At 52.1% G+C, this 27,302-nt stretch overlaps 2 protein-coding genes across 7 annotated transcripts in view; one reads left to right on the top strand and one right to left on the bottom strand.

Moving 5' to 3' along the window:
* Positions 1–1,681, bottom strand: part of KIF1C (kinesin family member 1C) — a 37,061-nt gene extending 35,380 nt beyond the window's left edge. Inside the window, exon 1 of the mRNA XM_048833979.2 lies at positions 1,370–1,681. The gene's annotated coding sequence lies outside the window, so the exon portion shown is untranslated. The remainder of the gene's footprint in view (positions 1–1,369) is intronic.
* A 972-nt stretch (positions 1,682–2,653) lies between these two features.
* On the top strand, positions 2,654–27,190 carry INCA1 (inhibitor of CDK, cyclin A1 interacting protein 1). Of its 6 annotated transcripts, XM_048833653.2 has the most exons (7): positions 2,654–4,422; positions 7,035–7,175; positions 12,274–12,393; positions 14,293–14,335; positions 21,703–21,911; positions 23,635–23,812; positions 26,620–27,190. In XM_048833653.2, the coding sequence occupies exons 2-7, from the start codon at positions 7,135–7,137 to the stop codon at positions 26,848–26,850; spliced, it is 822 nt and encodes a 273-aa protein (XP_048689610.2). In that variant the 5' UTR covers positions 2,654–4,422; positions 7,035–7,134; the 3' UTR covers positions 26,851–27,190. The 6 variants fall into 6 exon arrangements, with proteins under 6 accessions (XP_048689610.2, XP_048689606.1, XP_048689608.1 ...); XM_048833649.2 differs by lacking the exons at positions 2,654–4,422; positions 7,035–7,175; positions 21,703–21,911; positions 23,635–23,812; positions 26,620–27,190 and adding exons at positions 15,853–16,404; positions 17,114–17,800 and having other exon boundaries at positions 12,314–12,393; XM_048833651.2 differs by lacking the exons at positions 2,654–4,422; positions 7,035–7,175; positions 21,703–21,911; positions 23,635–23,812; positions 26,620–27,190 and adding exons at positions 16,016–16,404; positions 17,114–17,800 and having other exon boundaries at positions 12,336–12,393.
* The last annotated feature ends 112 nt before the right edge of the window (positions 27,191–27,302 follow it).

Below are 27,302 nucleotides of genomic sequence, written 5' to 3'. Positions count from 1 at the left end.
TTTCTAACCTGAATTCGCCTAGCTTCCATTTGGATCTGTTCTACCTTTCTCTACACATGGGGTCCGAGGACCCATGGGGGCCCACAGACAATACAAAAAATGCCCAAAGGGGGCCACATCTCCATTTGAAATTTCACCGGGGGGGGGGGGGGGAGCCGCAAATGAAGAAGAAAAAAAAAAAGATTGAAAACGACTGTTTTATACCATCAGAGAGTCGCGTGAACTCAATTTATCTCCCCATCACGTAGGTATAAGCAACCGGGGCAATGTCTTCAGAGGACGCACTTCCGTCTTTGTGAATCCAGAGGGCAAAGAGAAAAAACAACAACCCCAACTCACTTCACACTTCTAAAAATAATCGGTGACCACACAGCTGTGTGCTCCCAAAACCCTCCTCTCCGTAAATCCGCAACATCACGCCCCCCACTCCCCCTCCAAAAAGCGTCCACACGGTTCCCAGAATCTGGGATACCCAGAATCACAGGAGAGGCACCTTTGTAACCTGGATCCTTTCCGGATCCATGGCACCTGTACAGCCCAGCATCCACCCACCCCTCGCAGATCCGAGTGGAGGACTCCCCAAAGTTACTGCCCTTAACAAGCTGAACTTCTTCCCACACCCACTGCCAACTTTCTCGCTCCCGATGTGACTCCGGAACACCATGTGACCAACCCATGATCCGGCCCAACTCTCTCCCCTCGGCCTTCAAACACACAGCCCTCCTCCTTAGCATGCCTCCATCTGCCCCCTTCCCATTCAAATACCTCCCAGTCTCCCCCAAATCCATCCAGTCCCCCAAACCTCTGACCCCCCATTCCCCTCAACTCCATCCAATCCCTCAAACCTCTCTGACCCCCGTTACCTGCCTTCCTGTGCCCTCCTTTCCCTAGACACCCCTCACAGAGTATTGCTCAGCAAGGGGGGGTCCCCTCTCCCCTATGCATTGCCCCCCATCCCATGCATTGCTCAGTAAGGGGGGTCCCCTCTCCCCTATTCATTGCCCCCCCATCCCATGCATTCCTCAGCAAGGAGGGTCCCTTCTCCCCTATGCATTGCCCCCCCATCCCATGCATTCCTCAGCAAGGAGGGTCCCTTCTCCCCTATGCATTGCCCCCCATCCCATGCATTGCTCAGTAAGGGGGGTCCCCTCTCCCCTATTCATTGCCCCCCCATCCCATGCATTCCTCAGCAAGGAGGGTCCCTTCTCCCCTATGCATTGCCCCCCCATCCCATGCATTCCTCAGCAAGAGGTCTCCTCCTCCCCCCCCCCCATGCACTGCTCAACAAAGGGGGACCCCACTCCTCCCATGCATTACCCAGCAAAGGGGGGGATCCCCTCCAGGCATTGCCCCTCCCCCAACCACTTACCTGTCCTTCCAGTGGCCCCTCCGCACCATCCCTAGGGCCTGGCTGAGACTGGGGTGTAAGGGGGGGGGCAGGAAATTGAGTTGCAAACCTGACCCCCCCCCCTTTTTTTTTTTTTTTTTTTTTTGCTTCTAGGGCTGTTGCATCCCGGCCGGGCCCCGTGCAATCCTGGGAAGGGCGGGAGGGGGGTGTTGCAAAGATAGGAGGGGGGCTCCCCCAGATTTGCACCGGGGCGCGGACGGAGGAGGAGGAGCGGGGCGGGGGGGGGAGAAGCAGCAGCGGCCGGCGGCGCCCGCCGGGCTGGGCGGCAAAGGGAAGCCGGGGTGGGGGTGGGGGGTGGGAATGTCGCGAGACGGGAAAGGCGCCTGGCCCCTCCCTGGGAGCTGGGCGGGGCCTTAAAGGGGCAAGGCGGGGGGGCCCTAGGTAGCTCCCGGGGGAGGGGGTTTTGGGGTGCAATGCTGGGGGGAACTTGGGGGGCTTTACAATGCGTGGGGGCTTTGCAATACCTGGGGGGGGACTTGGGGGTCTTTGCAATGCCTGGGGGTGGCTTTGCAATGCCTGGGGGGAACCTGGGGGGCTTTATAATACGTGGGGGGCTTTGCAATGCCTGGGGGTGAACTTGGGGATCTTTGCAATACCTGGGGGGCTTTACAATGCGTTGGGGCTTTGCAATGCCTGGGGGTGAACTTGGGGGTCTTTGCAATGCCTGGGGGTGGCTTTGCAATGCCTGGGGGGAACCTGGGGGGCTTTGCAATGCCTGGGGGTGAACTTGGGGATCTTTGCAATACCTGGGGGGCTTTACAATGCGTTGGGGCTTTGCAATGCCTGGGGGTGAACTTGGGGGTCTTTGCAATGCCTGGGGGTGGCTTTGCAATGCCTGGGGGGAACCTGGGGGGCTTTGCAATGCGTGGGGGCTTTGCAATACCTGGGGGGGACTTGGGGGTCTTTGCAATGCCTGGGGGTGGCTTTGCAATGCCTGGGGGGAACCTGGGGGCTTTATAATACGTGGGGGGCTTTGCAATGCCTGGGGGTGAACTTGGGGGTCTTTGCAATGCCTGGGGGGCTTTACAATGTGTGGGGGGCTTTGCAATGCCTGGGGTGAACCTGGGGGTTTTTGCAATACCTGGGGGGCTTTACAGTGCGTGGGAGGCTTTGCAATGCCTGGGGGTGAACTCGGGGGGCTTTGCAATGCATGGGGGACTTTGCAATGCCTGGGGGGGGAACCTGGGGTGTGGTGCAATGTTGGGGGGCTGGGTTCAATGCCTGGGGACTGGGTGGGGGGAGGGAGGGACCCTTGCTGAGCAATGCTTGGGGAGAAATCCCTGCAGAGCAGTTGCTGAGTGATGTAGCGGGAGAGCTGTTAGGGGGACCCCCCTGGGGAGAGCTGTTAGGGGGACCCCCCTGGGGAGAACTGGGCTGCTCAGCTGTAGGCTGTCAGGCAGGGCGCCCCACTGGGCAATGCATTGGGGTGGCGGCCTGCTGTTAACATCCCTGTCCACCCTGTTTCCAGTTCAAAGTGACCCAGCAAACCTTCTGCAAATCTGTACATGCCATGACATACCAGCCATGGGGTCACTTCCCCCCGGGATCGCCCCAGGACTGCCGCGCACGGGGGGCGTGTATGGAAAAATCCCCACCACCACCACCACCACCACTGAGTGTGACAGACACGGCCGTGGCTGCGGAGAGTCCGAGTCCCTGGCTCGGACAAGGAGGGAAGCTGACCCAGGCTGCCTGAGCCAGCCGAGAGCCTGAACCGCTTGCTTGGAAAGCAGGGGGGGCTGCCCCGTTCCTTGCAACGCTGCTTTCGCGGCTCACCCGAGCCTGGTGGAAAGGAGAGGGAAGCAGCATATTATGGTGAGATCTGCCCCAGTATTAAGTGTGGGGGGCACGTACCCCAAAGAACTAAGTGGGTTGCGGGGGGAAGCCTTTAACAATGAAGGTATCCCAGCTACTGAGCAACCCTCTTCTCTCCCTGCCGCAAGCAACGCTTTGTGCCTCTGGGAGAAATGAGTAAGAAAATCTGTTTGGAGAGGAAGCCGCCTCTTTAGGAGGTTTATGGCTTTTTCCGTGATTCGCATTTTTACCCCCACCCTGCTCCCATCATACTGACCTAGATTTAAAAAAAACATTTTTATGGGGGACAGACCAAAAGCTTTGATCTTCCCACGTTGCTTGTTTCCCTTTCATCCTGGACGACGCCAGCCGCTCTGGGCCGGCCGAAAACGTTCCTGGCAGGGAAAAATACGAGGGAACTCAGGAAAGGATGGCCAAGGGCTCGCGCGAGATAAGGTGTGGGCTGTTGTGTTCGAGAAAACTCCGGCGTTTCCCTAGTGCGCGGGGAAACAGGGAAAACCAGGGCCTGTACCTCGGCGGTGTGTACTTTTGCTTGACTGCAGGTGGCTAGAAGGGGTCAGGATTCACCCACTGTCTTAGTCCCAGTCTCCGCACTCACCGGTTGTCTCTTGTCGGGTTTGTTATTTGCATTGCCATGAGGCCTGCGTGCCCCGCCGGCCGAGATCCCTGCACGGACACAGACCAAGGGATGGCGGCTGGCCCCGAAAAGCTTCCAGTCTGGGTCTAAAACAAGAAACAAGAGCTGGGGGAAGAGAAGCAAAGAACGGAGCAGGGCTGGTCAGCATGTCGAGGGGAGAGTTTACATTACCGGCTCTAAAATCGCCCCGCTAACCAAGGCAGCTGTCCCAGTAAAACGCAGGCATGGTCTATACTCGCGGTACCCCGGGGGCACGCAGAGGCCCTCCAGGGGCTCCATCAGCTCCTCTAGATACTTGCCTACCTACCAGGTGAGATAAAAACCAGTAGCAAAGTCGGCAAACTAAACTTCCATGCAGCCCAGATGAGGACCTCAGCAACTCTCCAGTCGCAGCGGGGCTGGGCCGCGTCTGACTTTCCGTGTCTGATTTTGTAAGCGCGTCGTTTTGACGGAGGGTGGAACGGAGGTGCAGGGACTCGACCAAGGCTGGACGGGGACTCGGTGGTGCAGATGGGAACCCAGCCTGGCCTGCCTGAGCCGCAGGCCTCTGCTTCCTAAAACCGTAAGAGCGGCTTTGGCCTCTGCCTGCCGTAGCCAGAGGTTAGGAGGTGTGGCTGCAGGTTTGAAACTCAGGACTCCTGGGTTCTCTCCCCGGCTCTGGGAGGGGAGGGGAGGGGAGGGGGGCTGGGGGGTGAGAGCGGGGGGGGCTGGGAGCCAGGATGCCTGGGTTCTCTCCCCGGCTCTGGGAGGGGAGGGGGGCTGGGGGGTTAGAGCAGGGGGGGCTGGGAGCCAGGACGCCTGGGTTCTCTCCCCGGCTCTGGGAGCGGAGTAGGGGCTGGGGGTTAGAGCCAGGGGAGGAACCAGCCTACTCGGGGTCCGTGAGCGGACACGCCGGCTGCTTTTCACGGTTTTCACGTGCGAGACGGGCACGGGCGGGGACCCCGCAACCCCCGGCCCACCACCGCTCCCGCCGAGGGGCAGGCTGGGCCAGCCCGATTTGTGGGCGCCGCGGCGGGCTGGCGGGGCGGATCTGAGCCCGTCCGCCGGGCGTCCTTAGGGGGGTGACGTGCGGCCAGGGGGACGCCGGGCGATGTTAGAGATCATGGGGGGCCCCGGAGCCAGGAGCTGAGGGGTTTCTATGCCCCCGGTCCCGTCCGAGTGCCGGGCAGGCTGGGGGTTTGACCCGCCGGGCTCGAAGGAGCAGCTGCCCGCCTTTCTCCAGCCCCCCAACGGCTTTTCCCACCTTTCTCCAGCCCCCCAACGGTTTCTCCAGCCCCCCCAATGGTTTTCCCGCCTTTTTCCAGCCCCCCAACGGTTTCTCCAGCCCCCCAACGGCTTTTCCCGCCTTTCTCCAGCCCCCCAACGGTTTCTCCAGCCCCCCAACGGCTTTTCCCGCCTTTCTCCAGACCCCCAACAGTTTCTCCAGCCTCCCCAATGGTTTTCCCGCCTTTTTCCAGCCCCCCAACGGTTTCTCCAGCCCCCCCAATGGTTTTCCCGCCTTTTTCCAGCCCCCCAACGGTTTCTCCAGCCCCCCAACGGCTTTTCCCGCCTTTCTCCAGCCCCCCAACGGTTTCTCCAGCCGCCCCAATGGTTTTCCCGCCTTTTTCCAGCCCCCCAACGGTTTCTCCAGCCCCCCAACGGCTTTTCCCGCCTTTTTCCAGCCCTCAGGCTTGCGCTGTCTGAGGTGAGGGGAAGCCGCCCCGGTGCGAGCGTCCCCCCCCCACCCACGCACTGTCCCCATGGCCGTGTGAGGGGTGGGGAAAAGGGGGCAGTACCCCTCCCGCCATCTCCCCATGGCCATGCGAGGGGGTGGGGAAAAGGGGGCAGTACCCTCCCCCGCCATCTCCCCATGGCCATGCGAGGGGGTGGGGAAAAGGGGGCAGTACCCCTCCCGCCATGTCCCCATGGCCATGCGAGGGGGTGGGGGAAAGGGGGCAGTACCCCTCCCGCCATCTCCCCATGGCCGTGCGAGGGGGTGGGGGAAAGGGGGCAGTACCCTCCCCCGCCATGTCCCCATGGCCATGCGAGGGGGTGGGGAAAAGGGGGCAGTACCCCCCCACGCCCTGTCCCCACGGCCGTGCGAGGGGAAAGGGGGCAGTACCCCCCCGCCATGTCCCCATGGCCATGCGAGGGGGTGGGGAAAAGGGGGCAGTACCCTCCCCCGCCATGTCCCCATGGCCGTGCGAGGGGGTGGGGAAAAGGGGGCAGTACCCTCCCCCGCCATGTCCCCATGGCCATGCGAGGGGGTGGGGGAAAGGGGGCAGTACCCTCCCCCGCACCCTCTCCCCATGGCCGTGCGAGGGGGAAAGGGGGTTGCGCCCCCCAGTAACAACCCAGAGCCCTCTCGCCCACCCTCCTTCTGCTCCACATGCCGGGTCCCCCAATATGGGGAGGGAGTCACAGGAGTGACCCCCGCACCGGTGCCCCAAAGTGTCACGCAGGGGGGAATCATCTGGGGGAGATGAGGGAGGCGATATTAATGGGGCGAGGGGTTACCATGGAAGGGGAAGTAATGGGGTGAGGGGTTACCATGGAGGGGGTGTTATGGGGTGAGGGTACCATGGAGGGGGTGTTAATGGGGCGAGGGGTTACCATGGAAGGGGAAGTTTTGGGGTGAGGGGTTACTATGGAGGGGGTGTTATGGGGTGAGGGTACCATGGAGGGGGTGTTAATGGGGCGAGGGGTTACCATGGAAGGGGAAGTAATGGGGTGAGGGGTTACTATGGAGGGGGTGTTATGGGGTGAGGGTACCATGGAGGGGGTGTTAATGGGGCGAGGGGTTACCATGGAAGGGGAAGTAATGGGGTGAGGGGTTACTATGGAGGGGGTGTTATGGGGTGAGGGTACCATGGAGGGGGTGTTAATGGGGTGAGGGTTACCATGGAAGGGTTATTAAGGGGGTGAAGGTACCATGGAGGAAGAGACATAAAGGGAGCTGGGTGGGGAGAGGAGCCGGGGACGGTCTATGGGGTGGCCCATGGCGGGCAGTGGGTATTCTTTCAGGGGTATATGATAGGCAGGAACACAGACGGGTGAATTATCGGGGTGCCCGTACACGCAGCTGTGATAACCACAAGGGAAGGGTCGGTACGGAGGCACGGCAGGGTGGTACCCGGAGAGCGTGGCCTGCCCTGAGTTACATGTGACCCCATGTTATTGGTTTGCACCCTGCAGGATTAAGGGGCACCCGCCCCCCACAGCACAGTAGCAGAGGGGAGCTCACGACTGGGGAGATCAAGGAAAACCCTGGGGACCATCACAGCAGCAGCCAGGCATGGAGGAGGACACCTGCACGTCCTTCATCCCATTTGCTAAGTATGTTAATTAATTACTACAAAACAGGTTAAATTCAGAGGGAGTCGTTTGTATAAGGATCCTTTCCGATGGGGTAACCTGCGTTTTTAAGTGAGTTTTGTGTGTTTGCTCTCAGAGTCATGGGATAGATAGGTGGATAGATAGATAGATAGAGGGGGTGGATGGGGATAGATAGATAGATAGAGGGGGTGGATGGGGATGGATAGAGAGAAAGATAGGGGGGTGGATGGGGATGGATAGAGAGATAGATAGAGGGGGTGGATGGGGATAGGTAGATGGATGGGGTGGATGGGGATGGATAGAGAGATAGGTAGATGGATGGGGTAGATAAAAGGGGTGGATGGGGATGGCTGATAGATAATGTATGGGATGAATGGATAGCTATAGAGATGGAGAGAGAGAGAAATGTATGGAGAGAAGGAATGGATCGATGGATCAATCAATAGATGTTTTTGGGGATGGGCGGATCGATTGGTAGATGTGTATGGGGACTGATGGATCCATCTGTCTGTCTGTCTCCCCCTCTCTTTCTATCTGTGTCCAGCAGGTCTGTCTATCTAGACAATGTGTCTGTCTAGTATCTGGGCAGCTGAAGAGGAAGTATTTTAAAAAAAAAAAGTTGTTCTAATTTTCACTGGGAAATATTTCCACCAGGTGGCAGAGATGAGTTGAGTCAGGAAAAAAGTTTTGTTTTTGACTGTACGGTGTATTGAAATGCCGTGAAGTCAGCACTAAGAAATCGACCCCTTTCAGCATCACGAATTCCCAGGATTTTACCATGAGTCTCACAATATTTGATATTTTTCTTAAAGCCCCAGTTCCTGGAGTCATGTTATAACATACAAAGCTCAGCTTTTTTTTTTTTAACGATTTTAAGAGAGCTCAATTTCAGGCCCTCGCAGTTGCAGAAAACAGCTGGAAAACGTGAGACCTAAAGGCTCAAAAAAACCCAGGTATCAGCTCAGTCCTAACACTTATTAACAGACTTTTAAAATCTCTGGATTTTTAAGCCAATGTCATAATTTTGGGGGGGCCTGACTCCTGACTTTAATTAACACCTTGGGTTAGTGCATCCAGGCACTTTTAAAATGATCTCCATGTAGCTTCCAGTGTAGAGATTCATTCAACCTTTTGGCTAGACCCATAACTTTTCTAAGCACCGGATGTTTGCTGGTCTATAGCTTAGTTGCGAAAGACAGAGCGTATTGTTCTTTGCTGCGGTAGGTAAAAGCATGCAAAGTCTCCGATGGCTTGCTTCTAACTAGATGGGGAAGCGTTAATGCCACGGTACAAGGCACTGGTAAGACCCCCATCAGGAACACTGTGTACAGTGCTGGTCACCCATGTTCAAGAAAGATGAACTCAGACTTGAATAGGTGCGGAGAAGGGTGATCATAGGAATACAGGACTGGAAGTAAGGTGACCAGATGTCCTGATTTGGCTCGCCATTCCCCGGAAGGGATGTAAACTCTTCTCTGAGCTAAAACAGAGGTCCCTCCACCTCTGTGAGAACATTGCATATTAAGCCAGGGTTTGGTTAGCAAGAAATGACGCGGAAGCAGGCTGAGATGCCGGTGTTGCACACAGAAGGTCACTTCAGAGATGGGGGTTTTCAAATCTCATTTCCCTCCCTATGTTTCATTAACAACAACAAAAAACCTTTTGTAAATGTGCTGAATATAAGAGCGGCCAGACTGGGTCAGACCAAAGGTCCATCTAGACCAGTGTCCTGTCTTCTGACAGTGGCCAATGCCAGGGGCCCCAGAGGGAAGGAACAGAACAGGGAATCATCAAGTGATCCATCCTCCGTTGACCATTCCCAGCTTCTGGCAAACAGAGGCTAGGGACACCATCCCTGCCCATCCTGGCTAATAGCCACTGATGGACCTGTCCTCCCTGAACTTATCTAGTTCTTCTTTGAACCCTGTTATAGTTTTGGCCTTCACCACATCTTCTGGCAAGGAGTTCCACCGGTTGACTGCGCGTTGTGTGAAGAAATGTTTGTTTTAAACTGTTTGTTTTAAACCTGTGGCCTATTAATTTCATTGGGTGATCCCTAGTTCTTGTGTTATGAGAAGAAGTCAATAACGCTTCCTTATTTACTTTCTCCACACCCGTCATGATTTTATAGGCCTCTCTCATATCTCCCCTTAGCCATCTCTTTTCCAAGCTGAAAAGTCCCGGTCATATTAATCTCTCCTCATACGGAAGCCGTTCCAAGCCCCTACTCAGTTCTGTTGCCCTTTTCTGAACCTTTTCCAAGTCCAGTATAAATTACTGAGTCACCAGTTTTATAGGAGGCTCCAGAGTTTGCATGTTAGGCGCTTAGACCCAGCTTGTCTTACTGAACCCTAGGGGTCACCCCCAAATGAGTCCCTCCTGAAACCTGACCCTCTTTCTCCAGCTCTGTTCATCACACTACAGCAAGCGGGACCGTTGTCCCCATCCCCCTCCAGCAATGGAAGGATACTTGTGTGTGTAAGCCATGCAAGGAGACGCTCGTGTAAAGTGTGTGGACTTAATTTGGCAGCTTACAGAATAGTGCGAGCCACCTGCATAACTAGCATTCAAAAACAAGAAGGAACTGGGCAACGTGAGACAGGGTTCACCACTGCCACTGTATAAAAGCTCTCTTTGTTTAATGATTTAACATTATTAAACTTAATGATCCCCTAAATAATACTCCCCTACCGGAAGAGAAGAAATAGCATTACAGGGATACATTTGCCAAGGATTGTTACCTTCTTGGCTTCGTGCCACAGCCGTACCTTTGTACTTAGGGGTGGATGGGTGATATTGTACCTCTGTTTAGCTACAAGTTGGCATTTTACATTTCTTCCTCTGCCTGGCTTAATAACCCACGTGTTTGCTTTTATCCAGCAGTAGAAGGTTCATAGATTCAAAGGCCAGAAGGGAGGGACCATTCAACGCTCTTCTAGTCTGCCCCTCTGTTTAACACAGTGCGCAGAATTCAACCCAGTTCCCTCTGGATTGAGCCCAGTAACTAAAGTGTCTTCCAGAAAGGCTCCAGTCTGGACTGAAAGACATCAAGAGACAGAGAATCCACCACTGCCCTGGGGAGTTTTTTCCAGTGGCTAATCACATTTGTGCCTTGTTTCTAATTTTAATGTGTCTGAATTTAACTCCCAGGCCAGGTCCACTCTCGAAAACTTTTGCTGTCATAGTACAGGTGAAGGTGTTTGCCAGTGTAAGCTGCATGTACCCTAGGCGAGTTTGGCAGTATGGCTACATTGGCAAACCTTTTCTAGTGTAGACAAGAAATGGCTCCCAAGCTGTCGCTTCTCGGTATGCCTTTCTCCGCTCGATTAAAGAAGTTGCAACTTCTCCTGTGCACGTTCATCAGCCTGTAAGAATTTCAAGTTTCAGAGTAACGGCCGTGTTAGTCTGTATTCGCAAAAAGAAAAGGAGTACTTGTGGCACCTTAGAGACTAACCAATTTATTTGAGCATAAGCTTTTGTGAGCTGCAGCTCACTTCATCGGATGCATGCTGTGGAAAATACAGAAGATGTTTTTATACACACAGACCATGAAAAAATGGGTGTTGATCACTACAAAAGGTTTTCTCTCCCCCCACCCCACTCTCCTGCTGGTAATAGAATTTCAAAGCGCTTTACAAGCATGAGCCAATTAATCCTCACCACTGCACTCTGAGGGAGGTATTTTCACCCCCTGGGGAAACTGAGACACCACGGTTGCCTCCACGTTTTCAGACATTGACTTGAGACTGCTTGTGTGTTATCCTGTGCCATCTCCTTTCCAGCTGTTCTAATTAGGGATGCGTGCGTTGGCATTGCCACTCGGGTGGGAAAGAACCTGTGTAGTTAATCACCATCATTATTATCAGCTCAATTATTTCCCCTCTGCGACAATGCCGTGTTTGGCTGTTGGCAAAGACAGACCGATTTCAGGGAATGTCTGGTCTGATTGCCCTCTTTTTCTGTGTCTTCTGTCTGTAAATGGAGGTGGGCCTAACTTGGCATGGGCTGAGGGGTGGATGTGCTTGTTGTAAACTGATTGAGACAAGCCGAGGGCCAAAGAGGAGGAAACAACATGAGATTAATTTTCTCACCGCGCAGAAGAGGAAGAAACTCCTGTTGCATTAGCTAGAGAGCTGGAACAAAAGCAATTTGCAATGCACCTCTCCTCTCCGTGCTTTATACCTGTAAATAATACTGACTCTCGAATGCCTGGAAACTGGGGTCCCAATTCACCAAGGTCCTTAAGCATATGCGTTATCCATCTGTCTGTCTACCTCATCTCCGTAGACGGATAGATAGGTATGAATGGAGGAGGCTAGTCAGAGGGGTTTGCATGGGGTGGATGGATAGGAATAGATATATATATGGGGATGGCTCAACGGAGGTTATGGGGATTGATGGATGGATCTATCAATCTAATCAGGCCCTTGATGAGTAACGCAGGTAAGGAGTTATTTTGGATTTCTTTAAATATATTGACAGGTTTCAGAGTAGCAGCCGTGTTAGTCTGTAATCGCAAAAAGAAAAGGAGGACTTGTGGCACCTTAGAGACTAACCAATTTATTTGAGCATAAGCTTTCGTGCGCTGCAGCTCCCTTCATCGGATGCGTGGATGCATCCGATGAAGTGGGCTGTAGCTCACGAAAGCTCATGCTCAAATAAATTTTAGTCTCTAAGGTGCCACAAGTCCTCCTTTTCTTTTTAAATATATTGAGAGTTTTTCCTTTAAAATATACTCCCAGTCTCTTCCCCTGTTAGCTTCTATTTTACTGGTTCTCAAATTGCGGCGTGCACACAGTGGGGTTTGGGGTCTGGGTCCTGGCTGCCTCCCTGGCCCCGCACTGCGGGATCCGGGGTTGGGGTTCCTGCCCCACGCCCGGCTCTCTGCTCCTGGCCCCACTCTGTGTTGGCGTCTCTGGGCGGAGTTCACTGGGCATAGGGGTTTGTGGGGCAGGGGTTCGGTGGGGGGCACTGTGGTTCTCAACCACAGGTAACGCTTTGTGGGCCGCATATCTGGCCCACAATGATAAATAGCTTGCGAACCACTGTTCTGTTTAATTCTGCCTGTTTACATGCTTGCTCGCTGGCTCGCTTTCAGGCAGTCCAAGACGGTAAGCAGATATAAACCAGAATCTAACACCATGGAGCTTCCCACCCATCAGCGAGGCCCGTGTTACAACACTGATGAATTCTGGAGCGGGCTCAGCCGGCGGCCAAGGTAGGGAAGGGTGTGCTTCCTACACATCGGACAACATTTTCCATCCCTCCGCTCAGCAGAGTTATATTCTGGTGCTAGCGCGAATCCACACGTATTTGACCCCGTTACATAACCCTTTTCATGCCTGTACCTCGCTATGATACGGCAGCGCCTGGGTGGATTCTAACTATAGCTTCCCGGCTGGGTGGTTTTGAAACGACGCAGTCCTCTTCAATGTAAGCCTCTGGGGGCTCGTTTTATAAGCACCATCTCCACCCCGGGGAATGGAGACTGTAGCTGGGAGAGACTGTGCCGGCAAGTGGCTATGCTCAGGCCTGTAGAGAGAAATGTGAGGCCCCGTCCCATTTCACTTTATTTACACAGATGATTTTTGGGGAAGTCCCCTGAGCTTGGTTTCCCTGTGTAGTTGTCCCACCTTTTCCCACTGCCATCAACCCAGCCTGGGTTCTGCCCTAGCTGTACCACTGCCCGTGGTAAATGACTACTACTCGCTGTGCCTCAGTTTCCCCTCTCTGCCCTTCTCTGTTGCCCACACAGACTGTAATCTTTCTAGGGCAGGGACTGCCTCTGGCTACATGTATGTACAGCGCCCAGCCCAGTGGGGCCCTGACTTGGGCTGGTGCGTTTCGTTGTTGTCGTATTAGAAACAATGACAAACAGGAAAATGTGTGTCCCGGAGTCCCTGGGCGATGCTCTGGAACTGCTCCCCATGAAGCCAGGCAGGACTCTGGGGAAGTCTCCTTTCTGGGAGCAGACTGTCTGCAGGACACACAGCTCACACAGCTTCCACCTTCCTGGGTCTGACCTCAGAGCCTTCAGCCTCCTCTGCACCTCTGTGTGCTTCCCCCAATGAATCCACCCAGGCAGGGTCCTGGGGAAGCCAGAGGGTCCTGCCCCCCAACTTCGCAGTCAGACGGGACTCTCAGCCAGCCAGTAACACAGAGGTTTATTAGATGACAGGAACTTGGTCTAACACAGAGCTTGTAGGTGCAGAGAACAGGACCCCTCAGCCGGGTCCATTTTGGGGGGCAGTGAGCCAGACAACCCCGTCTGCCCTTCACTCCATGTCCCAGCCAGCCCGAAACTGAAACTCCCCCCAGCCCCTCCTCCTCTGGGCTTTGTTCCTTTCCCTGGCCAGGTGGTCACCTGATTCCTTTGTTCTCCAACCCTTTAGCTCTCACCTTGCAGGGGGGGAAGGGCCCAGGCCATCAGTTGCCAGGAAACAGGGGGTCGGCCATTCTCTGTGTCCAGACCCCTGCACACACCTGCCCTCTAGGGCTCTGCAATGATCCTACACCCTTATCCCACCCCCTAGATACTTAAGAACTGCCTAGGGGAAACTGAGGCACCCCCACAATATTTGGAGGAAACATTAAGAACAGTCCCACTTCGTCACAATGTGTTATTTATTAGGTGTGTTACAGGAGTGCCGAAGAGCCCAAGCCACGGACAGGTGTGCTGGGTGCTGTACAAACACAGAAGAAAAACACCGTCTCTGCTCCAAACAGCTTTCAATCGCTCCATCCCTTGATTATTGTTCCCTATAAGCCATGTATATTCATGCTTCTCCCGTTTGTTCCCAGGTTCGGTGTCATTAGCATAATGGCCTAGGAGTTATGCAAATTCAATGCAAATTAAGCACCGGGTGGTTTGTTGTTGGTTTTGCAACGTCTGGACACCCCTGAGTTACACAGATGATGGAATGAATCGCAGTGGGTGTTGGAAAAGCATATGCCAAGATTTGAGTGGCCGCTTTTATCCAAACCCTCCGGTTATGTTTTCTATCATGTGCCAGTGGCTAATGAACGTATTTTCTCTTCGAGTTGCCAACGAACATCTTTTAGGAACCATGAAGAAACAGCTAATGCACAGCTGAAACAACATGTATTTATCTTGCAGCCCGCACTGGATGGAAGAATACAGGGAAGCCTCACCCCTGCTGGTACGTTTTCACACAGGCATGAGGGTGTTTTTAATGATTTGCTCAACTCCGGTGGAACTAACATGCCGTGTAAAAATAGGGACATGCAAATAGAATTGATCCTGATTGGTAAAGCTTTTTGCAAACCTAATTTGCTCACGGCTCCATGGGCTCTGACCCCTTTTGAGTGCAGTAATGGATTACTTACCTGGCTGGAGCACTCCTTAGACACCTGCTTCAATTTGTGATTATTTGCATCATGGTAGCACCTTGGGGCTGCAACTGAAATGAAGGCCCACACAGACCCCAACTGAGATCCGAACTGGGCCAGTGTCTAATCATGTTTACACTGGTGTCAATCCAGAGCAGAGCAACCCCTGCTGACTTCAGTGGAGTCACTCTGGATTTATATCCATGGAACTGAGCTCAGAATCTGGCTCATTTTCTCCAAGTTGTGGGAGAACACCCATTGGGGGCACCAGCTCCCTTGATAAAAATGTTTTTACCCTTTCCTGTTTATTGTTACCAGGACGATGAAACAGTCACTGTTCAAAATTTTTGTGGCTAGTTGAAGAGCTATTCCCCACCCATCCCCGCCCCCAGATTCCCTTCTCTTTAAAAATATTACTCATGTTATCATGCATGCCAATTACTGGCCTCCTGCTGCTCTCTGAGCTTGCATAAAATTTATTTCTGGCAGGCATCATTAAAAATAATACCTTATGTACCTGCATAGCTGTCAGTCCCCTGAGAAGTGATGCAGAAGCTAAGGCTGATCTGTGCAACAGACCTTCACTCAGGCTCCCAATTCTTCTCCACTCATTGCTGCTTTCTCTCTCCAGCCCTCCCACCCCCCAAGACGTCCCTTACCCAAACCGTCTCCCCCACAGTCCCACTCATCAGTTGGTGCGATAATCGCGTTAGCACCTACCAGGCCCCCACGATTAACGATGTGAAGTTATACATATGGTAATCGCTTTCTATCATTTGTGTGGGCAAAGATTCCACCATCTCCTCCCTGCTCCCCGCCCCTCCCCCTTTTGCTGAAGATCGTTCGCGTTGTGATGCCGAGCACCTTAAGTGATGGCTTTTTGGATCTCTGGTTTGTGCGTGGCGGAGGAGGCAGGAAAGATTGGCAGAAAAGGTGCCATTCAAAGAGTTTTCTGGAGTTTTTTGGGGTGCATATGGGTATGCTCCAGCCCAGAAGATGATTTTTATCGGTAATACAGTACCAGCTATGGAGCCCCCAACTGAGATCAGGTTCCCGATTGTGCAGGGCGCGGTACAGACCCCTGACTGAGATCCCGGTCCCATTGTGTTGGGCTGTATACAAACACCTAAGAGTTAGTCCCTGCCTCAAAAAGTTTACAGTCCAAATGACAGTCGAAGTGACTGATAACCCTTAAACAATGGCTTCAAAGGTAGCCTATGCAGATGATTTCCACCCGTTTTAATGATACGGGAAGAGTCAGTGTTATTCTGTTGCTACGGCTTTGTCTACACTGGCATGTTCCTGTTTTCTCGGGTGATGCGTGCAGTGGTCTTAGCTCATCTTTCCAGGTGGCCACGCCTGCTCCGCGCACCGGGCGATCCCCAGCTTGGAGCAGTGCCGAGCGGCTGGACCTCATCGGCATTTGGGGAGAGGAGGCTGCCCAATCCCAGCTGTGCTCCAGCCCTCAGAATTGTGATATCTGTGGACAGATTTCATGAGGCATGACAGAAAGGGCCGTGACCAGGACACACGGCAGTGCAGGGTCAAAGTGAAGGAGCTGCGAAATGCCTGCCACAAATGCCTACTGCTGCGCCCATGAGCTGCCGGTTCTACAAAGAGCTGGACGCGATACTCGGTGGGGACCCCACCTCCACTGCGAAGGCCCCTGTGGATACTGCAGTGGCTCACGTGCCAGTCAAGAGTGGACCGAGCCAGGAGGAGGAAATCTTGGACGAGGATGTGGAGGGGGACCCAGAGGCAGAGGATGACTCGGAGGTCAGGGATGCAGGCAGCCAGGAGCTCTTCTCTACCCCAGAGGAGCCTAGCCAGGCAAAGATGTCGGAGCTTGGTGAAGCGCAAACAGGAGAGGAGGCCCCTGGTAAGTGGATTTGATTTTGGGAATCGCTGAAGCAAGTTGTTGGGTGCAGAAGGGTTGCAGAAAGCAGGTTGTGTCTGTATGACACACGTACCACCGCGTGCCTAGTCTGAGCGGTGGAACAGGGTGTTGATTGACTCCCTCACTTCACGGGAATCTGCCTCAGCGATCTCCAGGAAACTCTTATGGAGACACGGGGCAATCCGCTGCCGCAGGTTCTTTGGCAGAGCTGCTTTGTTTCTTGCCCCATTAAGAGTAACTTTCCCGGGCCACTCTGCCGTCACCGGATGGGAGGGTTGGGGGTGGAAACCATTGCTGCACACAGGCGAGCTGCATAAGGGCTAGGGTGGAAGCCTCAGGCTTGGAGAAGACCCTCCCTTGATTCCCTGCTCACCCTCAGCAGCAAGATATCTGCCATAATGAACATAGCCTGTGGAAAATGTGGGGACAGTAACAATTATAAGCGCCCCCCCCCCAAGCTGGCTCTCCCAAAAAGCCACATGCCCAGTGTACAGTACAGTCCTGGAACAGTGATTTCCCCTGCCCCTGCGGTTACTCACCATTCTGGGGTCTCGTGGCTCATGTGTGCTTGCCTGGGGTCAGCCAGTTAGTGACAGGTATGTGAATAGTGGCTGTATTTTAAAGCACTGAACCAGTGGTCTGTGTTGCAAACAATACTGCTTCTGTTAAACGTTGCGTTTTGCGTTCACAGAGATGACCTTGGGAGCCCAGCCTCCCTCTTTGTTATCGCCGGCTGAACGGGTGCACAGAATTAGAAAGCGGCCACGAAGAACTAAAGAGGACTTTCTTCATGAAGTCCTGATGCACTCTGCGGCCGAAAAACAGGAATTGAAGGAGTGGCCGGAGAGCAAGAAGAGGGACCGAAAGGAGAACACGGCACACCAGAACGAAGCCACGGAGCGGCTCTTAAAGGTTATGGAGCGCCAAGCAGACATGCTCCAGGAGCTACTAGCTCTGCAAACTGAGCAGCTCCGCACCTGCCCTCCCCTGCAGCCGCTGTCGCAAAATTCCTTCCCATGTGCCCCCCAAACACCGCCAACACACTCTTATCAACCTCCTGGCTGCAGTCTGTACCCGCTGCAGTCCACTCCTGCCCCATCCCAGTCCAGCCCTGCAGACACCCAGTGCCCAGTGCACTCAACACCCGTCTTTCTGCAGTTTGGCCCTGCTATAGAACAGTATCCTCTGCATTGTACTCCAAAGGAGAAGGTTGGATATGATACCTGGACATACACAAATCTTTAACCGTCCCGGGACCCCACCTCCTCATGGGACCCTCCCTTCCCCCATCCCCCTTCAGTGCTGATGTGTTTTGTTTTTTTTTGTTGGTCTCTCTCCTCCGGTTGTTTTTTAATAAAAGGATTGTGTTGGTTTGAAAGCAATCTTTAGTTCATTAATTGAAAGCAACCAGAGCCCTGCAAAGCAACAGGTGATTTTCTTAAACCTTCATATTGCATTGTCTGCACCAATCATAATCCCCTCCTAGCATTACAAGCACTGCACTTCCATGCATATCACAGTGGCTTTCAGCTTCAAATTGTTGCCTCAAAGCATTCTTGATCCTTACAGCCCCACACTGCGCCCCTCTAATAGCCCTGATCTCTGGCTGTTCAAACTCAGCCTCCAGGCGCTGAGCCTCTGCAGTCCAGCCCTGAGTGAAGCTTTCACCCTTTCCTTCACAAATATTATGGAGCGTACAGCACGCGGCTATAAGCATGGGAATATTGTCGTTGGCCAGGTCCAGCTTCCTATACAGTCATCGCCAGCGAGCTTTTAAACGGCCAAAAGCACACTCAACAGTCATTCTGCACTTGCTCAGCCCGTTGTTGAACTGCTCCTTGCTGCTGTCAAGGCTCCCTGTGTAGGGTTTCATGAGCCACGGCATTAAAGGGTAAGCGGGGTCTCCGAGGATCACAGTGGGCATTTTGACTTCCCCTACGGTGATCTTCTGGTCTGGGAAGAAAGTTCCAGCTTCCTGAACAGGCCACTGTTCCAAAAGATGCGTGCGTCATGCCCCTTTCTGGACCGGCCTGCATTAATGTCCGTGAAACGCCCACAGTGATCCACAAGTGCCTGGAGAACCATTGAGAAGTACCCCTTGTGATTAATGTACTCGGTGGCTAGGGGGGTCTGGTGCCAGAATTGGAGTGTGCGTGCCATCTATCACCCCTCCACAGTTAGGGAAGCCCATTTGTGCAAAGCCATCCACAACGTCACGCACGTTGCCCAGAGTCACGGTCTTTTGGAGCAGGTTGCGATTAATGGCCCTGCACACTTGCATCAACACTCTGAACTGGTTAGCAACCGATCGGTAGCAATCTGGAGTAGCCAGATTCCACAGTGCAATCACGACGCGCTTCTCCAGCACCAGGGCAGCTCTCAGTCTCGTGTCCTTACGCCGCAGGGCTGGGGCAAGCTCATCACACAGTCCCATGAATGTGGTTTTCCTCCTGTGAAAGTTCTGCAGCCACTGGTCGTTATCCCTAACGTGTATCATGATGTGATCCCACCACTCAGTGCTTGTTTCCCGAGCCCAAAAGCGGCGTTCCACTGTGGTCAGCACCTCCGTGAATGCCACAAGCATTCTCCTGTCATAGCTACTACGCGTGGCGAGATCGATGTCGCACTCCTCTTGCCTTTGGAGTTTAAGGAATAACTCCACTGCCACTCGTGACGTGTTGGTCAGAGCGAGCAGCATCCTGGTCAGCAGTGCGGGATCCATTCCTGCAGCCCGACAGAGGCAGCATGAGCAGTACACAAACCGTTGAAAGATGGCGCCAAACGCGGACGGAAGCACAGGGATTGCTGGGATGCGAAGCCATGCATCACGGGGCATTGGGACAGGACTCAGGATGCCCCGCGACCCCCTCTGCCTTCCCACAACTCTTAGCAGCAGAAGAGGAAGAAAAGGAGGACTTGTGGCACCTTAGAGACTAACCAATTTATTTGAGCATAAGCTTTTGTGAGCTACAGTAGACGGTCTATGGGATATCTGCCCAGAGTGCACCTCTCCGGATATCACCGCAAGTGTGAACACCTTATTGCGCAGGCAGCTGACAGTGTGAACACACAACAGCGGTTTCTCTTCAGCGCTCTCTGTAACACTGCCAGTGTAGATGTGCCCTAAGAGATCATTCGGGACACACAAAAGGGGGTCTGAGACAGACTGCTACATTTCTTAAAGGACACTGTTTTAATTAATTGTTAACTCCTAAACTAATTAACAGACTTGCCTGAAAATTTTCAATCACTTCACTGCACGCTTGAAGAATAAGGGCTGGAATTTTAGGCAGGACATAACTGTATGTTGCAGATGTAATAAAAAAGGATGGATCACAACTTTAAGTGCAAAACTCACCTTAATTTTTGTGACATGGTGCCTCCGTAGCAGAGAAAACAGATAAAAGAAGTGGGAATGGAAACAGGCATAAAGCAGGGCACAAAGTGACTGAACCCAGGTCGATGCCTGACCTGGGAAACCGCAGGTGGCTTCATAGCTTCACTGAGTTTAAAGCCAGAAGGGATCAACAGATGAACTAGCCTGACTTCCAGGCCCGGGGATTTCAAGCCCCAAACCAATCTGGATGATTACGAGTCCTTGAGACATTTCCGATGATGGTTAAATCTACCACCCACCTGCAAAGCTGTGAGGAGGTGTACAAGTAAATCTCCCTTAAAAAAACCATTAAAAATGTAAGCTGGGTTTCTCCCCCGCCCTGTCCCCCTTCCCGACTAGCTCTTTTGATTAATTATCTTTGTAGGGCACCCAGTGCCTCTCCAAGTGTTGTTATTGTTCCCCACTTAGCACTGCGAGGGCTGTTAATTAGGAAGGCTCTTGGCTTTGGGGAGTTGATTTTTAGCTCATTACCAGTGAGACTGAGGGTGTAGCTGGTGCTAAGAGCCGATTTGCAACCGGCATGCTTAGTAGGAGAGGCTTGAAAAACCTTGCTGGGAGTCAGGGGCCAAGGTAAAGAGAGAAGAACACGAGCGGCCTGATTCCTGGGGGCAAGGATGGGGTAAATTCCTGTGTCCTACAGTGGGCCTGTACCAGGAAACTCTTGACCAGCAGCAGTCCTTTCTTATGGCTTGGCAGACAGTTGAGAGCACAACTGCTGATCTCAGCTGGGGCAGGATGATTTCAGGTGACTGTGGTGGATTGAAAACTGTGTAAAAATGGACACCTAAGGGGTTGTCTGGTCCTGCTTGCAGGCCAGGGGCCTCTTTAGGGCAGCATGTAATCTGTGTCCTGTGTCGTCATCCGGCTGAGGTGGAGTGAGTTGTGCCTCTGACTTAGGGAGCAGCCTGCCTTGTCTCTCGCTGGTTTTGGTTCTGGTGTGGATACCCCTGAGCGATGGAGTGATACCAGTGTAGGTCTGCAGTGTAGACCAGACCTTCCAGAAATTCAGGAAACCCAGCCGGTGCCGTTCATGGAGCACTGGTTGAATACCCTGGCAGACAGATCCTTCATGTGCCAATAAAAGTCCCTCCTCAAAACTCACCTCTTCCATAATAGAACACGGCAGCCCGAAAACGCTGCTCCCGATCGGCTGAAAAATGCATGTGTTGTATTATTTGTGTTACATTGCCTCCCACCATGACCTGGTTTTTCATCTCATCCACCTGTGATGTCTTTTAGCTTGGGGGCAGGGACTATATGTCTGTATCGGGCCTAGCACAAGGAGGCTCCCGCCTGGCTGGCTTCTAGGCACTCCCACAACTTAAATTGTTTATTAATAGCTTCAGTTTCTGGGTGATTCCTGGTTTTAAGGTGTAGGATCCAATGGCAGGTGTTGATTCAGACCAGGGTCTCTCTCTCTGTCTCTCTCAGTGGCCAATGCCAGGTGCCCCAGAGGGAATGAACCGAACAGGGAATCATCAAGTGATCCATCTCCTGTCACCCATCCCCAGCTTCTGGCAAACAGAGCCTAGGGACACTTTCCCTGTGGATTCAAAATGGCTCAAAAGAAATAATTTCCCAGACAGTGCATTGCTGGCCTGTGGAACACCCTGCCACTTGAAGTTACCGAGGAAGAGGAGGCAGAAAGGTTCAAAGGAGGGCTGGCCGTTTATATGGGTGAGACTATCCAGAGTTATGATAGCTCATGCTGAGGGATATTAGTCCTTGCGGTTCATTGTTCAAGCCAATCTCTGTTAGAGACCAGTATGAAACCTAATGTAGGGGCAAATTAGCCCATTGCGGGGTTCTTGTACCTTCCTCTGAAAAGAGGATACTGGGGTCTGATCCAGTCCGGCAATTCCTATGTTCTCTTTACCCCTTAGAGGTCTAGCTCAGCCGTCCACAGGCCCGATGCTCAGACAGACGCAGGCTCCTGGCAAGTGCTAGCTGTCCCGCGGGCACTCCCCTCTCCTCGGGAGCTGTGTCGGAGGAGAAGCGGCCGGCTGAAACGAAAGAGACTGGAGAACGGTAGCGTGATGTCGGTCTGTTACCATCTGGAGGATCTGAAGAAAAGGCAAAGCAGCATTGATCAGTATGGAATTGAATTTATTGATCGGTCGGGCGTCTGTGGGAGGGGAATGAGTGGGACTTGTGTTCTTTCTCTATTTCTGCATTGCCCAGTGTCAGTCAATGCAGCGAAACCATTAATGGCATTAAGACGGAGGGCTGTGTACATACCCAGGTAAAGTGATAAAACTCTCAGGCCTTGTCTGGGTTTGTCTAGCTTCACTTTGCAGCATCGAATTTCTGTTCCCCAGGATAGACTGTGATCAAGTCACCCTTGTACCTTCTCTTTCTTAAAGTAAATCGGTTGAGCTCCTGGCATCTCTCACTATGTTAAACCAATACAACCCCCTGACTAAGTGGCTCTCAATGTTTCCAGACTTCTGTAGCCCTTGCAGGAGTCTGATTTGTCTTGCCTACCCCCCCAAGTTTCACTGCACTTCAAAACAACATGCTTACAAAATCAGACCTAAAAATGCAAGTGTCCCAGCCACACTGTGACTGAAAAACGGCTGACTTCCTCATTTGTACCAGACAATTATAAAACCAATCAATTGGAATATAACGACTGGATGTACATTTCAGTCTGTAGTCTATGGAGCCGTATATACAAGTCATTGTCTGCGTGAAATTTTAGTTTGTCCTGACTTCGCTAGTGCTTTTTATGTCACGTCCCCCTGGTTGAGAACCGCTGATCTAAGAGACCGAAGTGATGGGGCAGAAAGATTTGGAGGACTGCATCTCTTTCTGTCAGAAATCCCAAACACTCCTTCGTGCCGTTGGCAAGGTGCCTTTGTTGCTGTTGATTTCGAGGCTGTCATTTTTATCTTTTTTGCTTCTTAACTATTGATTGCTGTGGGTTTTAAATCTTGCAAGCTATGCAGGTTTGGCCAGGTTTGGCATCTGGAGGGGAGGGCTTCAGTTTTCCCTTATAATTCGGGTTGCCAGTTTTGGTTGGAGATTCATCACGTCACATAATCTTTAATTAAAGGTTAATGTTTAATTCCTGGAGACGCTATAATGCGTCAGGAGGTAATGGTGGCGCACTCGCTGCAATATCTGCTAGGGGGCGCTGTGCTGCAGGGGGCGGGGGGCTCAGCAGGGGGCGCTCTGCCCTGGCAGGCAGGGCTGACTGTGATCCCGCCGTGTAGTGCTAGGGGGCGCTCTGCTGTGGGGAATTGTCTTCCCGGATCTTTGCAATAATTAAATAATCCCGGCGGTTTTAAGTCAGGTGTTAATCTCGTTGTCCCAGCCAACTTCCAACCTGAGTAATTAAAGTTACGGGGTGACTTGATTGCAGTCTATACGTACTTACAAGGGGGGAACCAATATTTAAGAGCGGGCTCTTCAATCTAGCCGAGAAAGGTCAAACATGGTCCAATGGCTGGAAGGAGAAGCTAGACAAATTCAGAGTGGAAATAAGGCAGACATTTTTAACAGTGAGTGTAATTAATCATTGGAATCGTTCACCCATCTTTGGGTGGATTCTTCACCACTGTCAATTTTTAAATCAAGTTTGGGTGTTTTCTTAACAGGTCTGCTCTCGGGAATGTTTAGGGGCAGGTCTCTGGCCTGGGTTATACAGTGGTCTCCCCCAGCGTAGGAATCTATGAAACGGTCATTGGGGCGGTCAGTTCGTAACTCTGAGGATCTACAGTACCAGGCCCCCAATCTCAGTTCAGGCCTCTCGGTACTCCTGGGGCATATTTGAGTGTTTGGAAACACTGTGCTGTGTGCATGGTGCTTTGCAGGTTGAAGCGGTGGAAATGGGGTGGATATGGATCCCCAGCCAACTCTGAAGGGCTTGAAGGCGCCGCTGTCTCTCTCGCAGAAGAATTGCAAAGCGGAAGGGACCTGCTGAGCCATTTGACAAAACCAAGACCTTCCTGGCTCTGTGGAGAGGAGTCTTTTGTTAGCAGCAGCGGGCAGGTGAGTGGGGTGTGTGGATCACACACGTGGGTGAATGAATGGGCTTAGGGGTTCTTTTTAAACCTCTCTTGTTCACTGTGTGAGGTGCACATTCCGGTTTTTGTTCCGATGGAAAACGGTGGCACTGGAAAGTGTTGTCATGCTCAGAACATAGGGAAAGCGGCTCATTCATGGTCCAGCCAGTCCTATAACCCGTTTCCAATGATGGAACAAGAAACCCCATGGGAACCATATTCCTAACCTCCAATTACTGGGGGATTGACTCATGCCTTAAGGCAGGAGGTGTCATATCCCTTCCAAACCTCTTGCTGAGTTGGAAATCCTGATTAGTCTCACTCTGAATGTTCTCTTTAGCCTCCCGAATCCTGCTAATCATAGAAATGTTGGGCTGGAAGGGACCTGTGCTGAGGCAAGAAGTAAACCTGGACCATTTTGCTGACTGGTGTTTGTCTAACCTGTTCTTAATAACCTCCAGGGATGGGGATTCCACAACCCCCCTAGGTAACCCGTTCCTGTGCTTAACTGTCCTTAGAGTCAGAATGTGCTTCCGAATATCTAATCTAAATCTCCTTTGCTGAAAACTAGGCCACATCCTTCTTGTCCTGTCCTCCGTGGATATAGAGAACAATTGATCACTATCCCTCTTTATAACATATTTGAAGATTATTATCTGGTCCCCCCTCAGCCTAAAGGTGCCCCGTTTTTTGAACTTTTCCTCCTAGGTCAGGTTTTCTAAAACTTTGATCATTTTTGTGGCTCTCCTCTGGGGTCTCTCCAATTTGTCCACGTTTTTCTTAAAGTGTTATGCTCAAAACTGGACAGAGTACTCCACCTGAGGCCTCACCAATGCCAAATAAACCAAAACAATTACCTCTGTGTCTAACATACACTCCTGTCCTCAATGAGATATTGTGGCAGTGAGTTACATGGGCTAATTGTGCCTTGTGTGGACAAGTTTTTCCTCTGAGCGGTTTTTAATTTGCTGCCTTCCAGTTGAATTGAATACCCCTCTTGTTCTTGTGTTATGGATAAATGAATGGAAGGGTTCAACCCTACTTCCCTTTTATCATTTCATATAACTTTATTACCTCTAGCGCGGGGTGGGAAATGATTTTCCCATCCTGTGAGAATCTCTGAGATTTTGTAAATTTTCCCTGTCCCAAATCAGGAGGAAAAGTCAAAATGTTTGCAAATGGAACATCTTGCGGGGGGGATCAGTTTGGATCGGTTCAATCGAAATCTGTCCTTTCAATCATTCTGAAATTTTTCATTTTGATTTTCACTTTTTTTTTTAACATTTTTTAAATGACAAACTCACGTCAATTTCAAAATAAAAAGTAATTTCACACCTTCATTTTTAAAATGTCAAAACAGCCGGTTTTCACAATTTAAATGCTGTCCCCCCAGTTTTTTTCAAAGCAGGAATATTTGTTTAAATTAGCCCTGGCCTGCAAAAAGTTTCAATTCTGATGAACTGGCATTTTCCAGCCCCCCCCCCAAAATTTTTTTTTGAATCAACCAGCTGTAATCATGTCCCTTTGTATTCCTCTCAAGCAGTTTTATAAACACAGCCCTCTCTCTTCTCTGTGGATGACTTCACCTGCTCTCAAGGTGACACCCCTTAGATCTGCAGGGCCAGTGCAGCTAGGAAAGAGCAAGCCGCATCCCTTTCTGCCTCTGACATCTCCGACCAAACTGTCTGCTCGGACCCACTTGGCAAATCTTCATCCTGATGACGTCAGAGGCAGAACAAACCTAGCTGGGTTTTCACTTCCCAGGCAACGGTTGGTGATTAAAACAACGAGGAGTCCGGTGGCCCCTTAAAGAGTAACAGATTGATTTGGGCATAAGCTTTCGTGGGTAAAAAACCCACTTCTTCAGATGCATGGAGTGAAAATTACAGCTGCAGGCATTATTACGCATGAAGAGAAGGGAGTTACCTTACAAGTGGAGAACCAGTGTTGACAGGGCCAATTCAGCCAGGGTGGATGTAGTCCACTCCCAATCACTGTAATAAATGTAGTCCACCTAAGGAATGAAAAGCCCCATGATTCCTCTGTGTGTGTTATTGGGAGTGGACTACATTTATTACAGTGATTGGGAGTGGACTACATCCACCCTGGCTGAATTGGCCCTGTCAACACTGGTTCTCCACTTGTAAGGTAACTCCCTTCTCTTCATGCGTAATAATGCCTGCAGCTGTAATTTTCACTCCATGCATCTGAAGAAGTGGGTTTTTTACCCACGAAAGCTTATGCCCAAATCAATCTGTTACTCTTTAAGGGGCCACCGGACTCCTCGTTGTTTTTGTGGATACAGACTAACACGGCTACCCCCTGATATTTGGTGATTAAAGGAATTGTTAAGACCTTGACTCATAGAACGAGGACATTTTCTCTGGAAATCGGGTCCTGGTGCAGAAGTAAACGGGAGGGCAGTCTTCATACTGCCTCAGCATGGCAGGGGGATGGATTAGATGACCTCTTGAGGTCTCTTCCAGTCCTACATTTCTATGATTCTGTGGACTGGGCCCTAACGTGTACAGCGGCCCTTGGGGGAAGGCCGGCTTTGTAATCATTGGAAGTCCTGGAGAAGATGCACAGTAAGGCTCTGGGTGTGTGGAAAGGGGCAGTGAACCAGCAGCTGAGTGCCGCCCCAAGGAGGGTTGCAGTTCAGCGGGACGCTGTCCGTTTACCCTCCAAGGAGAGTCCGGTGTGATGGATAAGGTACAGGACTCGGGCGTAGGACACCTGGGCTAGGAACTATTACGCCGGTAACCCTTTCTATTTCCATTCCTTTGCCCTCAGAGGAGCCACGGCCACAGCAAGGGACCCCCGAGGAAAGCCGGGTGGTCTCCTCCCTCGTGGCCATGGGAGACCGACCCCAGCTGCCGGTCAGGTGCCGGCCTGAGGAAGCCTTCTGGGGCTTTGGGCACAGGCCAGAAGAGTGATCCTGAAGTGCTCGGCATTAGCATGGGGGATGGAGGGGACTATCACCCACGCACAGTTGCAGCAGGCCTTCTATTGAAAGTGGATTAACTCTCCTCTCCTGACATCGGGTGACGGGAAAGCGAACTCCCCGAGAGCCTGCTCGGTTCCTGGTTATTGACTGTTTCGTGCCTTGGGTTTTGGGTGTTGTTGGTTTTTTTTTTTTGGCAAGGAAAGCAACCGATTCCTTCTTTGACGCTCTCTGTGGGCTTTCGGGACACGGCTCCGCAGCCAGAAAGACACCGGCAGAGACTTCAGGATTGTTTCCATAGTGATTCAGTGAGTAGAAGAGGAGGCTGCCTGTATTCCCCCGCACCCCGCTCCTACATATCGGAGGGGTGTTTTAGTTATCGAACGCTTAGAGCGCAAACCAACCCAGGGAACCGTGTCTAAGGAATCTACTGCCTTCAGCTCCTGGACATGATGAGCCACCCTGACACGCGCTGAAACAGCCTCAAAGCCATGTCCCCTGGCCACCCTCCCACCAAAAAATACTCAGATAA

Source organism: Caretta caretta, chromosome 28 (assembly GCF_965140235.1).
Source record: "Caretta caretta isolate rCarCar2 chromosome 28, rCarCar1.hap1, whole genome shotgun sequence".
Lineage (NCBI taxonomy): Eukaryota > Metazoa > Chordata > Testudines > Cheloniidae > Caretta > Caretta caretta.
Note: the sequence above shows the minus strand (reverse complement) of the source record. Positions and strands in the feature narration are given on the sequence as shown.